The sequence below is a fragment of the Balaenoptera musculus genome, chromosome 8, assembly GCF_009873245.2.
Source record: "Balaenoptera musculus isolate JJ_BM4_2016_0621 chromosome 8, mBalMus1.pri.v3, whole genome shotgun sequence".
Classification (NCBI taxonomy): domain Eukaryota; kingdom Metazoa; phylum Chordata; class Mammalia; order Artiodactyla; family Balaenopteridae; genus Balaenoptera; species Balaenoptera musculus.
In genome coordinates, this window is record NC_045792.1 from 7,879,111 (window position 1) to 7,893,728 (window position 14,618).

The following is a 14,618-nucleotide window of genomic DNA, read 5'->3' on the forward strand; positions in this document are numbered from 1 at the left end:
GCACTCCCGGCTCTTAGAACTACATTTCCCATGAAGATGGACTACATTTCCCATGAGGCCCCGGACGCGCGCGTAGACGACGCAAAGGGACAGCTTCCTGTCTCGAGAAAAGCTGCGTGGCCGACGACCGGAAGGTAAATGTGGGGGTTTTGGGGTGGGTTATTTTCTGGGTCCTTGAAAGGGGAACGGGCAGATGGACAAACAGATGGACGTTTCTTTCTTCCCTCTAAGCCCCTGTTCCCATACCTTGATCTTTTCAGGAAAGCACTCTTTAGAGCATGGAAATGGGAACTCGCTAAAGACCGTGTTTTTGTGTCTGGTGCTTCTTGGAGCACTTGTCAGAAACGTGCAGCAGTAGGAGCTTCTTTAATTCGATTCCTTGAGGGCCCTGGGACTGCGGAGTGTAATCTCTTCTGCCTCAGTTAGACTTTTGTTTGCTCATAAAACGAAATATTAGTAGAGGTCGGGATCCCAGTAGTATGTGGGGTGGGCAGGCGTGGCAACGATTTTCAAATTGTTTGGGGGATTACTTTCCAGTATTAATGATCATAGTGCGTCTTTCCTAATCCTTTGGCTATTACCCCTGCTTCCTTCTTTGGTTTAAAAGTTTATCATGGGGAATGCTCTTTCTACTATTTACACTGGTTACTAATATTTTCGAGACTAAACCTTTTTAACTTCAAAAAATACATCGAAAGTCTAGCGACGGCTGTTTTAATATTTACAATCAATGCTTAGCGCACGCACGAAATTCCTTTGTGGTAATTTGGTGGCCCCCCTCCAGGTATTACATGGCTGTTTGGGAACCACTGTGCTTCACCCGTCAGGAGTCCTCTTTTCCCCAAAATGTCTTACTACTCGCTTAACCCCTTTGGACTAGTTTTTCGGTTATATAAGGGGTTGAACTAGATAATCACTTCGGAAACTTTTTGATCCGGTAATATTGGTCTTTGAGATATGAAGATGTAAATCATTGTTTTGCTGTAAGTTGTATGTAAAAAGTGCCATGCGGCTTTTAACTTTAAAAAAAGAGAGGTTTAAATAAAAACTACCTTTAATCCCACCACCTAGAGTTAGGTGTGTTGATCTTTCCTTGTGCCTTGCGTGTGCAGTATGACTGAGATTGTACGGTACAGTTTGCAACTTGATTGACCTAATTTGCATTTTTCTATTAGCTTACCATAGATTTCCAGTGACTAATAGTCTAACGTTTATTTCACTGTTGTTGGGTAGTTTGCAGTTTTTACGTATTTGCAGTGAATGTATCCTACATATATCTTTGAGTCACTGATTCTTACTTTCCCTGATGAATGCCTAACGATGGAACTGGGTGAGTGAATGAATGATGTCGCTTAAATATTACGGAGAAAATGTATTTTAGCAGATAGTAATGGTCAAGGTCATTCATTTTTGTTACACAGCTGTTTTTTTCCTAGAACAAGTAAGCTATTTCTGCTGTCACTCTTCTGGCTTAAATGCTAAAACTGACAACCTCCAGATTTTAGGTGTTTTTGGACCAGAAGCATCAGGAACAAATAGATCCAAGTTCAGGTGAGCTAAATTAGTGATTTGGTCTGTACCCTAATAGATCAGATTCATTTTGGTTATTATCTCTCCATCTGGTTACAGCTGCTAGGAGTTTGAAGTTCTGTTGCAGAGTGGGAATAGCCTTCAAGTGACAGGCATAATTTCTAAGAAAATCTTAGTGGCAAATTATAAAAACTATGGCATTCTAGAAGTAACAAATGGAGGGCAATATATTGCTGAAATAATTCTGAAACAAAACTTGGGTTAGAATCTTGCATGTCACACAGTGCTGTAATTGAGCATCTATTAAAAATTATTAAAACAGTTAGCTGGATTTACTATATTCCTTTAGTAACGAAGGTTATCTATGCTGTTACCTTCCCTCCTTTAGGACTGTGTGTAAAGGGCAGGCTTTTGTTCATTCCCTTTGGCTCTCATTATTTAGGTGGTGAGAGTATGATGGGGAGTATGACTGGAAGCAGAATCAAAACCTAGGTTTGAGATCATCTTTGGGAAGTATTTAAGTAACAATAAGGTCAAATTCACAAATTTCCAAAATTCTTTAATAGATAAGCTTACTACCCAGCAACTTTAAAAACACACTCATAAAAACAGCAACTCACACTGGCCAAAGGTAACAAGTTTATAAAACAGAAATAGTGCTGGCTTTGCTTACTAGTCTGACAAAACAGAAAGACCAGGTCTGTTTTTCTTTTCCTGGCATGATTCCTCTTGCAATTGCTAGGTATGAGTGGTAATTTGGAAGTTAAGTGGTATCCGATACCAATGTGACATATACCTAGGAAAGACCAGTGATGGGTGAAGTCCTCACTCTGTTCCATGGTCTTTTGAGTTAGTTGTTTCTATTTAAGTAAAAGGAGAGAGGTTAAGAACCAGATTATCCCAAACAATGCTGTGAAAGGAGAGACAGGTTAAAAAAAAAAAAAGACTTAAGAAGGAGAAAGAGGGAAGGGAAGCTTCTTGGGCATCACACCATTTGCAAGGTCACAACGAACACCCCAACGAAGGGCAGATCGTTTCTTCTCAGTTGGTACTAGGTAATTGTTTGGAACATATATGTGCTGAGGCTTGGATTGGTGTTCTGCACGACAAAGCATCTGCTCTCGGACACCCCAGCGTAATTCCTTCCTATGATCTTCACCAGGTAACCGCATCAAGTCCCAGTCTCGTTTATACTCAAAATAGCGGGCTACCCGGTCTACCTTGCCCCGGTTTCGGCTCAACTGGTCCAGCCTTGGGAGAATAAAGGACTTGGGTCGGCTGGCAACGATCAGGTCTTGTTCATAAGCTGGAGAGCCCATTTCTTCTCTTCGTAGACAGCAAATGAGCTGATCTTGAGAAATTCCTTGGTATTCACGTGGTAGACTAAATTTTTGTGAAATATCAACTGGAGATTCCCTGTCATCCTGGAACTGCAGATTCATCAGCCTTTGTCTTAAGTCCCAGACATCCATGTCACTTTCTGTACCAGACTCTGATTCACTGATGTCGATCACTCATCCGTCACTAATACTTCCCCACCTGGCTTTCGACGCAGCACCTTTCTCTTCATCACGGGCTTTCGGAGTCTTTGGGAGGCCTCTGAGACTGCTTCTGAAGAGGCATTGCTGTCTATATGTGGGTAATGCAGTTGCACAGGAAGAGCAGGTCGCGTTCCTGGGGTTACTGAGGCTTTACTGTAGGGATCACATGGGATGCACTGGGCTGCTCTCCTGACACCCCCCTCACCCTGCCCTGCACAGATACGGGTAAAAGCTGTAGCAGCTGCTAACATTCGTTCTTCTGGATCCATATTGGCCCATTTTTGTCCATCAGGTCCCACAAGTTCCTCCACTGCTTCCCCTACACTGTAGGACCTTCTGCAAGAGAAAACACCGATCAGTTTTCCAGTAATAAATTTCCAGTTCAAAAATCGTTCATTCCCTTCTTGTGTATTATTTTATAGCAGTGAAATGGAGAAAGAATGGCTAAGGCAGTCATAAGTAGAACAGTTAAGTATATAGTAAAATACAGATTAGTACGGGCAGTAGGGGAGCACTTTGGAGGGGCATTAACTCAACTCGAGAGTTTATTAACCGCTTTCATTTCCACTCTCTTCTTATTCACTCCCACTTTTACTGCCTGGTAGTCTTGCCACCTTTAGTAGCTCCTAGGATAGGTGAGTTCAGGCATGAGAAAAGCTCAAGAGACTAATGATATGGGGCACAATACTTAATGTACATTATGTAACTTGTACTTAGAGGGACACTTTATGTATCCAGCACTGTTTTTCGTGCTTCACATTTATTAAATTCGTGTAATCCTCACAACTGTGGGATAGGTACTCTTAGTATCCTCTTTTCACAGATGAGTAACATGAGGCATTGGGAGATCAAACAGCCCAAGGTTACACAGCTAATAAGTGGTGGACCTGGAATTCTAACTCAGGCAGTCTGGATTCAGAGTCCTTGCTTTTAACCATGAGAGTGATTTAATTCAAAAAACCATCACAAAAACAGTAATATAAATGCATACACTCCTTATGCTTAAGAAATAACACGCCTTCAGCTGCCAAGCTAACTATGTTCATCCCAACAGCCTGTCACTGAATTAACTTTTAGTACCCAAACCAACCAGTCAAATACCCAATGCCAGTTTCCTGACTGGATCTAGAATAGGTATCTACTGCCCAGTATTTCCTGTGTCTCTACTATTTTTCTTCTTAAGCTGAAAAACGAATACATGTAGTTTAAAGCAAGGACTCCCCACCTCACACCACCCAAACCTAGTTTCACTCTCAAAGGCAGCTTCTTATAATTTCTCCAGTAATTTTCCATATTCATATGCACTTTTATACCATAAAGGAACATATTATACAACTCTTCTGAACCTTAAAGATAGTCTTGGTGATCCAGCTGTTTCAGTACATGTAGACATACTTCATTTTGTTTAAAGGTACACGGAATTCCAGTGTAAGGATGTACCATAATTTATTCAGCCTGTCCCTGACTGATTTTAGACTTAGTCTTTTGTTCTTAAAAACGAATGTTACAACAAATATCTTGTAAGTTTTTACATACTTGTGCAAGCATATGTGTACGTTAAATTTCTAGAAATGGAATAGGTGGGTCAAAAGGTATGTATGTGCTCAATTTTGATAGCTGTTGCTAGATGCCCCCTAAAGAAGTTGTACTGAGTGTATATTCCAGATCTTGTTTCTCCTTCCTCTCTCCAAGGTGGTATACTATCAAACCCTCTCCTCTCTTTGCAGTCAGTTTGGTAAAGAAAATACTTCTCACATAAATTGGCATTTATTTAAATTGAATAAATTTGAGCATCTTTTCATACATTTACAAGCTTTTTTTCCCTTTTGTATGAAATGCTTGTTTCCATTTACCTCTCAGGTTGTTGGATTTTTTTCTTGTTGATCTTTATATTAAAACTGATTTATATATTCATGGAATACATACCATCTTTACATTTTTCTTGCCAGTTAGTTATTTACCTTCTGACTTTTTGCTGGTAGAAACATATTTTTAGGTAGTCACATTTTTTTGGTTTTCTACAGTTTCTGGGTTTCTACAGTGCCTTACTTATAAATGCCTTTCCTACTTCAACAAGATTATAAGAAAGTTATCTCATGTTTTCTTCTAGTACTTTTATAGTTTCATTTTTTACATTTAAACTTTTCATCTATCATAGATACAGAAACTCAAAGAGCAAAAACTAAATGAGCTACCTAGACTTAGATAACCTAGTCAGCCTTAGAACAGATGTGGAGATGATATTCTTTAACTAAAGTAACCATCAGTCAAAGATTGTCTAGTACTGTCCCAGTATTATAGATATAGTACAGTTGTCCTCAGGTTATTGCAATATGCCAGGAATTTCAACACTGATATCTAAATTATATTATCTAGAGTGACTTTTAACTGCTAGAGGTACAGAAATCTTTTATCAGGACATGCATTAAATTTGACTTAAAGATCTTGATGCTTAATTACCTTCTTTCTGCCATCAAATCTGCTTAAAGTAGGAAAATCTTGACTCCAGATTCTACTTCCAGTATGAAGTACAATCACTGACAAGTTTCTTCCATCAAGCCAGCTCTTATTGTACCACCTTTAAGACGGAATTGAGTATTAGATTGAACATACAAGCCACTAATTTTATCTGAAATATTGGAAAACAATAGAAACTTGGAGTAGACATAAATATTCCATATAAACAGATCTTATGATTGGAAAGATGGGACAAATATAATGAGAAGTCAAAAGGAAATGTTTTAGGGGAAAAAATATCAGTAACATCCGTCCTCAGTCATCTCAGCTCATGAAGAAGAGAGAAATGAAATCTACATATTCCGTAAATTCTGACTACTCTTAACAATGCTAGCTGAATATTTTTTGATGCTACTTTCCCTTTCCACTGTGAATTGGCCAGACAGGATGGAAAAGAGTAACAGCTGGATGATCAACCCATAATAAAGCTAATGCTTGTATCCCTGGGCAGAATCAAAAGTCCATATCCTTTAGGCATCAAATTAAATCTTAGATACTATTTGAACATAATGGAATGATACTGACATCACCAAAGCAATCAGCACTAAAATTGTACCTCTTTACTCTCTTTTCAGATAGGGTGGATCTCTATGATTTGTTTATTCCTGAGGTTGTCTTATCATGGCTGAAAATGACATAGAAAGAATCCAGACTGAGAAACTCCTAAAAAGAGTGCAAGAACTGGAGCAGGAGGTACAAAGACTTAAAAAAGAACAGGCCAACAACAAGGACTCAAACGTTAGAGAAAATTCTTCAGGAGCTGTAAAAGCTAAGCGTGCATTTGATTTCAGCGCTCACAGTCGAAGACATGTAGCCCTAAAGATAGCTTATCTGGGCTGGGGATATCAGGGCTTTGCCAGTCAGGAAAACACAAACAATACAATAGAAGAGAAACTGTTTGAGGCTCTAACCAAGACTCGACTAGTAGAAAACAGACAGACATCCAACTATCACCGGTGTGGGCGAACAGACAAAGGAGTTAGTGCCTTTGGACAGGTAAGGGCCATTGTACTGTTCCACAAAGCGAGCAATACCAATATATTCTAGGTGTACATACTGAGGATTCAGATTATTTGTATCTGTAAAACAATATCTTTCTCTATTTCCACAGGTGATTTCTCTTGACCTACGTTCTCACTTTCCAAAGGGCAGGGATTCAGAGGATTTTAATTTAAAAGATGAAGTCAACGATGCAGCTATAGAGATCCGTTATACCCACATTCTCAATCGGGTGCTCCCTCCAGACATCCGTGTACTGGCCTGGGCTCCCGTAGAACCTAGCTTCAGTGCTAGGTTCAGCTGTCTTGAGAGGACCTACCGCTATTTCTTCCCTTGTGCTGACTTAGACATTGTAACCATGAACTATGCAGCTCAGAAGTACGTTGGCACACATGATTTTAGGAACTTATGTAAAATGGATGTAGCCAATGGGGTGATTAATTTTCAGAGGACTATTCTGTCCGCTCAAGTGCAGCTAGTAGGCCAGAGCCTGGCTGAGGAGAGATGGCAAGAACCCTTTCAGTTATGTCAGTTTGAAGTGATTGGCCAGGCATTCCTTTACCATCAAGTCCGCTGTATGATGGCTATCCTTTTTCTGATTGGCCAAGGAATGGAGAAGCCAGAGGTTATTGATGAGCTGCTGAACATAGAGAAAAATCCCCAGAAGCCTCAATACAGGTAAGTTTAAAAAAAATGAAACAAGGAAACACCCAGACCCCCAAAATAAAACAGCTATTGCGCTGAGATATGTAAGAATATTTTAAAATATTCTTCCTCTCCCCACCATTGTTTAAATAACTAAGTCTCTGATCCTGCCTTCATGAAGCTTTTACTCTTAACTTGTAGAATGTTATGAACATGTAGCAGGGAGTGGTATCTTTTAATTTTCTTCTGTTACTGTTCTATCCCTTCAGTAAGAAACCGGTGTTTGGACCAGGCCTCTTAAATAGTTTTATAGCATTATGGTGGGGCCAAGTCAGCTCACTTCTAGGTGACTTGTTACCACTGAAATTTAACGTAGACCAAGCCTAACTAGTTGATCCATGGTTTGCTGCCTTTTTCTTTTTTTAATTATAAAGTTGTTCCAGGTTAGGGATGGTGTTTTATTTTCTTAACTGTTAGATACTCAATATTGACAAAGTTTTCCCCCTCCTTTTAACCCAACTAATCCTGTTTTTTAAGAATTGTTGGATGGCTGCTGTGTATTCTCATACTGTTTCTTCTCTCTTTCTCTCTAGTATGGCTGTAGAATTTCCTTTAGTCTTGTATGACTGTAAGTTTGAAAATATTAAGTGGATCTATGACCGGGAAGTTCAGGAGTTCAATGTTACCCACCTTCAGCAACTCTGGGCTAATCATGCTGTTAAAACTCAGATGCTGTATAGTATGCTACAAGGACTGGACTCTGTTGCGGTACCCTGTAGGACAGGTATGACAGGGAACCAGAGTTATACAGGGTTATGGGGGAGGGAGATTCACATAAAGTTTGGAGGTGATTCTATTGTGGTAAAGTATCCATGTAATGCTTGATTGTATACATTATAGGACCAAAGATGGATGGAGTGATAGAATGGAGAAATGTTAAGCCCTCTGTCATAAAGCAGACCAGTGCCTTTGTAGAAGGAGTGAAAATGCGCACTTATAAGCCCCTAATGGATCGTCCTAAATGCCAAGGATTAGAATCCCGGATCCAGCATTTTGTACGTAGGGGACGCATTGAGCACCCACATTTATTCCATGACGAAGAAACAAAAGCCAAAAGGGACTGTAATGACACACTAGAGGAAGAAAATACTATTTTGGAGAAACCAACAAAGAGAGTTTGTGTTGATACAGAAATTAAAAGCATCATTTAACCATAGAGAACTCACCAAGATCTAGGAGGCAACAAAAAACCATTAGGCTAAAGAAGTTCTTGCTTGAATAAGAAAGAATTTAAACATTCTTGCATTCCTGTCCAAGAGAATTAGAGATGGAAGAAGCAAAAAGTAATTTTAAAATGGACATATGTTTACATACACCTGGAAACCTGTGCCTTGTGTTCACATTCATTACAGCCAGATCCTGCAAGTGTCTGATTTGTTGTGCTGTCCTTTTTAAAAGCAAATGAGATATTTACTACTCATCTGAATTCTCATAAAGAGCTTTGCCCAAGTGTCAAAAATTAAAAATACAAAATTTAGTAAGTGATATATTTGATTAACTGGTTTAGTGCCAGGCGAGATACCTGAAAATGACCCAAGTGGGTAAGGCAAAGCATCTCTTATGAAGCTTATCAGTCTAGTGCTGTGTGAGCCACAAATTGTCTCTGTTGCATAGTCCTTTTTTTTTTTTTTTAATAAAGGATATTTTTTCTCTTTTTTTTAAATTAATTAATTTATTTATTTTTGGCTGTGTTGGGTCTTCGTTTCTGTGCGAGGGCTTTCTCTAGTTGTGGCAAGTGGGGGCCGCTCTTCATCGCGGTGCGTGGGCCTCTCACTATCGCGGCCTCTCTTGTTGCAGAGCACAGGCTCCAGACGCGCAGGCTCAGTAGTTGTGGCTCACGGGCCTAGTTGCTCCGCGGCATGTGGGATCTTCTCAGACCAGGGCTCGAACCCGTGTCCCCTGCATTGGCAGGCAGATTCTCAACCACTGTGCCACCAGGGAAGCCCCCCCCCCCCTTTTTTTTTTTTTTAACATTTTACACGTGCAGAAAAAACTCTTAGCCCACGGGCCGTATAAAAACAGGCCATGCAGTTTACCAATCCCTGGCCTAGTGGTTTAAGGAAAGTTCTTATAAAGAGGAGACATGCAAGCTAAATCTTGCAGAACAAGGGGGAGTCAATTAAAGTGGGGATAAAGTAGCAGAGCTTTAATTGTGTTTAAGGCAGAAGATGCAGCTGTATAAAAGGTTAAAGGTTACAGCATTTGCATTCAGGTAACTGTAAATAAAGTAGTACGGCTTCAGTGACAATAGCACAGTTAGGAAAGGTAAGCAAGGGTCATGTTTTAGAGCCTTGTAGGCCTTCCTAAAAAAGCTTAAATTTTACCTTGAGGGGCCACTGGAAAAAAAAAAAAATTAAGAGCCAGAATTGTGTAGGAAAAATATTGCTCTGGGTTTACTGTGCATTGCAAGAGGGCAAGACAGTGGGACCAATTAAGAGGCTGTTGGAGCAATCAAGGAAATAGATGATGACGGCCTAGACTAGATTTGCAGAAAGGGGAACGGAGACAAGTAGGTGAATTTGAGATTAAGAAAGGAGAAGCAACAGGACTTCGTGGTTGAGTGAGTTTGACATTTAAAGCAGGGACCTTTCAGGATAACTCCTACATTTCAGATTTAAGCACATTCTGGAGACACACACTAGGACAGGAAAATGAGGTGGGGCTTTGCTTGTTCTCTAAGTTGCTAAGTAACCCTCAAAATATGACTTATAAGCACCAATAGTCATTCAGAAGAGTTTAAAGTTCTCTTAAATAATACATTATCCTTTATAGCAATTAAAACAATAAACATCAAAGTAAATGAAGTCAGACCTTCTGCCTCAATAGTAACAATTTTCATCACAGCAGAGTGTATTGCTAGTCCACATTTGTGATATAATACTATATACTATATGAGATCCAAAGTTTTATTTACCGCCAACAAATAGTTTGTTCCTACCTATATTCAAAACTCCAGGTATACAAATATGATTTATACCGTCAAGCTGCTAGGTAAAATATAATAATAGATGGGACAATTAGAAACAATACTAACATAGAAATAGTACACTGACGCTCAGTAGTGGATGGGCCACAGAAAGAAGACTTCACTGAAAGAGTTCCAAGTTTAGGAAATAAAATAGTATAAGGAAGTGAAGTGACCCTGTAGTTTTGAAGAGCAAGAAGACACAATAGCTTTTACATTCTAGCAGAGTAGGAACCAGAAAAGAGCCCCATTTTAGAGATGGGGAAATAGCTGGACGAAGTAAGATTTTTTCTAAATTGCCAATTGTACGATCCAGGTCTTCTGGAGTTTGAATCACGTCATCAGTTTTTGGGACTTGATCTGCCAACATTTCATAATACCCTAAATGTCCTTAAAATATGATTGCTTTCTCCTTTAATTTTGATGTAAAGATAGTGTAAATGTCCTTAAAATATGACTGCTTTCTCCTTTAATTTTGATGTAAAGATAGCGTAATCACTGAGCATAGCAAAATATCCCCACTTAAACATGTAAAGACAAACCAAAGCATTTTATTTTTTTCAGGTTCCTACCTTATTTCAATGTACTTTCACTGGCATTAGTTTTCAAGTCAAAGAAAAACCTAGAAAAGAACAGAGTTTAGGGAATCACTCAAAAAAAAAATCAACTATAAAGAAATGATACATGGGACAAAAAGCACTAACTAAAAAGCCATGCTTAGCAGATTCTATAGAAGCAAAAGAGAGGATCAGGGTCTTTGATCTTTTTTTTAAAAAATAAATTTATTTATTTATTTTTGGCTGCGTTGAGTCTTCGTTGCTGCATGCAGGCTTTCTCTAGCTGCAGCAAGTGGGGGCTCCTCTTCGTTGCAGTGAGTGTGCTTCTTACTGTGGTGGCTTCTCTTGTTGCGGAGCACGGGCTCTAGGTGCGCGGGCTCAGTAGTTGTGGCACACGGGCTTAGTTGCTCCGCGGCATGCGGGATCTTCCTGAACGAGGGATCGAACCCATGTCCTTAACCACTGCGCCACCAGGGAAGTCCAGGGTCTTTGATCTTAAGTGAAATCCTTTCAAGGTTAACCAGGTTATATTATCAAATCTAGAAGAATAAGGATCTAATGACATTACTTTTGGCAGTTACCCACAGAAAAACTCAGGACAATCATCATAGATGAAGCAAATCAGAAGTCCCAAAATGTAACTTTGAAGAATTACTTCATTTATCTGTATTGTATAATACGTTGTATAAATTCCAGAGTCAGACCGATGGTAGGCACTAAATGAATGTGAGGAGTAAAGTAGGGCTTAGCTTTTTCTTTCTTCACTGGAAAAATGGAAGGAATTATTTCAACAGGTTGTGAAGTTTAAATGAGATTTTATATGTATATGTTTTTATAGATATTACATATGTAATATATATAACATGTAATATACAAGTATATATATTATGTATATAAATAAAATGGTGCTTTGTGAGAAGTATTACACCATTCATTTCAATGTTCATGCAATACAAAACTACCTACTGAAAAGATAAACACAGAACAGAGGAAAGTAGGGACAGAAATGGAACAGGACTCTGGGCTGGAATGGGCTGGAAGAATTCCAATACTAAAGCCCAAAGAGATTTTTTTTATGGCATGTGTAGTATACTATACTATGATTAACATGTTTTCTTTGCAGTTAAATTATTGTACACTTTTTCTTTCTCGAATGTATGAAGAAGATAGGTGTTTGCAAATAATAAAATATAAAATTTAATAAGGTCCACAAGTAGCTGTCAGTTTTTTCTTTCTTTTTAATATAAAGACCTGATAATCCTTTCTCCTTACTTAGGGGGAAACTTTCACATAGAAGCTAGCACAGCTTGTATTCTGTAGATAAATACAGATGATATTGACCAAAATACCCAACAGTACCTTCTGGTCAAAATCTTAAGCAATTCTGTGTCCCATGTTTACCTAGTTGCAAGTGAAAGGATTTTGAGTGTGGAAGGGAAGGATTTTAAATTGGAATAGCGGGGCTGGATCACTAGTTAGATTCTAAACTTTGCTGGGAGGCTATTGCAGATTTAGAACAAATTTCTCTACCTCTCGGAAGGAAAGCATGCAGCTTCAAGAACAAAAGTATTAGAACAAAAGAAAACAAAACACCCTAAAAAAGACAACCATAATCCAAAGAGACAACAAACTAGTGGAAATACTGTAACAGGTTCAAAATCACTAATTCAAATTCCTATTAGAAGGCTATTAAAAGGTACAAACACCAGCAGAATAGGGAAAAGACAGATGATTTACTGAAGAAATAATGACTAATAAACATAGAAAAAGATGTTTCATCTCATTAATAATGCAAACAAAAACATTAAGCTATCCTTCTAGATTGGTAAGACTTTTCAGTACCCAGTGCTGGCTGGAATGTGGAGAAATAAGTACTCTTACACTGTGTACTATGTGTGGGGGGAGGGTGCGGAGGGGAGATGACAGTTTTTCTAGAGGGCACTTTGGCACTATGAATCAGAATTTAAAATGTACCATAATTTCTAAGCCACAATCCGTTTCCAAGAAATTATTCTAGGGAGATAAACTGGACAAGAACGCAAACATGTACATGTACAAGTAACCACTACCATGCTATTTTCTGTTGATGAAGAAATTGGAAAAACAAATGTCCATCATTAGGGGATAGGTTAAATAATACATGGTATAGTAGAGCCATAGCAAGAAATACCATGCACCCATTAAAAAATGATAATGCAGGGACTTCCCTGGTAGTTCAGTGGCTAAGACTCTGCACACCCAATGCAGGGGGCCTGGGTTCCAGCCCTGGTCGGGTAACTAGATCCCAGAGGCCGCAACTAAGAGTTCGCATGCCACAATGAAGATCCCGCGTGCCACAACTAAGACCCGGCGCAGCCAAATAAAGAAATAATTTTTTTAAATGATAATGCATATCTACATTTGGCATGGATCAAATCACTTATTCCTAAACTATTAGGGACTAAATAAGGCATAATCTGCTTTTTAAATGAATATACTTTGTTATATTCAAAATACACAATTATATAAAAACAAATACATTTTTCCAATCATGTAAATATATACTCATAATGAATACATCTTAAGTAAACCCAAATATGAACACTGATTTTTTTTTTTTTTTTGATCTGTGGCTGATGGAATCTCGAGTATTTTCTTCCTTTTTAAATATGTACTTAACAGTGCTTGGATTTATTTCTACAAATACTGAGATTGTATACTTCTTATAACCAGAAAAAAAAAAGTTGTTTTTCTTTCTTCATTCTGGGGCAGGACTATAGCATTCTTCAATTTTACACACTTTCCTAACTCATTAGGGAAAGAGCTTCTCGCACTGTGACATCCGGAAGTTCATAAAAGGTGAAACTAGAGGGAGAGACTTTTCTCCCTTCACGACGACAACAAAGACCAGCGTCTGCACCAGCTGGCCCGGGGCGTGGTTATCGTCTCGGACGCTCACGGCCTCCGGGGAAGCCGGCTGCCCCGCGGGCACCGGTTCCGCCGCCCACAGGCCCCTCGGCCCCGTCCACCTCGCAGAGCGGCGACCACGAGAGTGCTCGCCGCTACGGGCGCCGGGTTGGCAGTGGACCGGCAGCTGGCGCACATCGTGACCTCGAGGGGTCGAACGCGCCGGGGGCACGCACGGCGCCGCTCACACGTGCCTCCGCAGGCCGCACACCTAGGCTCGGCCGGAGCGTCAAGGCTCCGTACGGCGCGCTGGGAAGACCGGCAGCCAGGGGAGGGAAACTCCAATGCCGCGCTACTCAGAACCTGACCTCTCCACATCTGTGGGCGGGCAGGCGGGCCCTGGGGAAACCCGTGCACACATCTCTCCCCCCGCTTTTGCCCGCTTACCGGTCCAGCAGACGTCCAGCGGCCGCACCGAGTCCCGCCGCCCCGCTACCGTAGTACCGCAGGTTTCAGTTAGCGTCCCACAGGTCGCGCAGGCGCACGGCCCGCAAACGCGCCCAGGCTACCGTTAACTGCCCGGCCGCCCAGATTTAAACCCGAAGAGCGAACGGCCCCCCTCGGCCCCGCCCTCCTCCTTCCTATTGGCCCAGAGGGTGAACGTCTTCCAAGTGTACATTCCGATTGGTGCCTATATTCTCTTGGCCCTCCCCCATGGGCGGGAGGAGGCCTGGGACTCCGGGCTTGGATTTGGCAGGGCCGCCACCCGCCGACCTCCAGCGCGTAACCCGGAACCGACGCGGCGTCGCTTTTAGGTGTTCCCTAAGGGGAGGAGAGGACTCTCAAGCTTCGGCTAACAGCGAGGTAGCTGGATTTGGGAAGAGGTGTTCTAAACGTTCCGTCCATCTCAGGGGAATC

The 14,618-nt window shown here is 40.5% G+C and overlaps 2 protein-coding genes across 3 annotated transcripts; one reads left to right on the forward strand and one right to left on the reverse strand.

Moving 5' to 3' along the window:
• The first annotated feature begins 9 nt into the window (after nt 1-9).
• On the forward strand, nt 10-8,662 carry PUS3 (pseudouridine synthase 3). 2 transcript variants are annotated; one of them, XM_036860933.1, is made up of 6 exons: nt 45-134; nt 1,422-1,551; nt 6,164-6,584; nt 6,700-7,265; nt 7,826-8,016; nt 8,133-8,662. In XM_036860933.1, the coding sequence occupies exons 3-6, from the start codon at nt 6,210-6,212 to the stop codon at nt 8,441-8,443; spliced, it is 1,443 nt and encodes a 480-aa protein (XP_036716828.1). In that variant the 5' UTR covers nt 45-134; nt 1,422-1,551; nt 6,164-6,209; the 3' UTR covers nt 8,444-8,662. The 2 variants fall into 2 exon arrangements, with proteins under 2 accessions (XP_036716829.1, XP_036716828.1); XM_036860934.1 differs by lacking the exon at nt 1,422-1,551 and having other exon boundaries at nt 10-134.
• HYLS1 (HYLS1 centriolar and ciliogenesis associated) lies at nt 2,074-14,301 on the reverse strand. The gene is given in 5 exon segments (XM_036860935.1): nt 2,074-3,041; nt 3,044-3,407; nt 5,532-5,649; nt 10,830-10,879; nt 14,148-14,301. Coding segments are annotated over 3 exon segments (942 nt in total). The 5' UTR covers nt 5,546-5,649; nt 10,830-10,879; nt 14,148-14,301; the 3' UTR covers nt 2,074-2,477.
• Nucleotides 14,302-14,618: the final 317 nt, after the last annotated feature.

Bases quoted from the DNA above. Each gene is read 5' to 3' on its own strand.
- PUS3 (XM_036860934.1), top strand. From the start codon at position 6,210: ATGGCTGAAAATGACATAGAAAGAATCCAGACTGAGAAACTCCTAAAA. The intron at 6,585-6,699 runs GTAAGGGCCATT...CTATTTCCACAG, and splicing joins GAGTTAGTGCCTTTGGACAG to GTGATTTCTCTTGACCTACG. The intron at 7,266-7,825 runs GTAAGTTTAAAA...CTTTCTCTCTAG, and splicing joins CCCCAGAAGCCTCAATACAG to TATGGCTGTAGAATTTCCTT.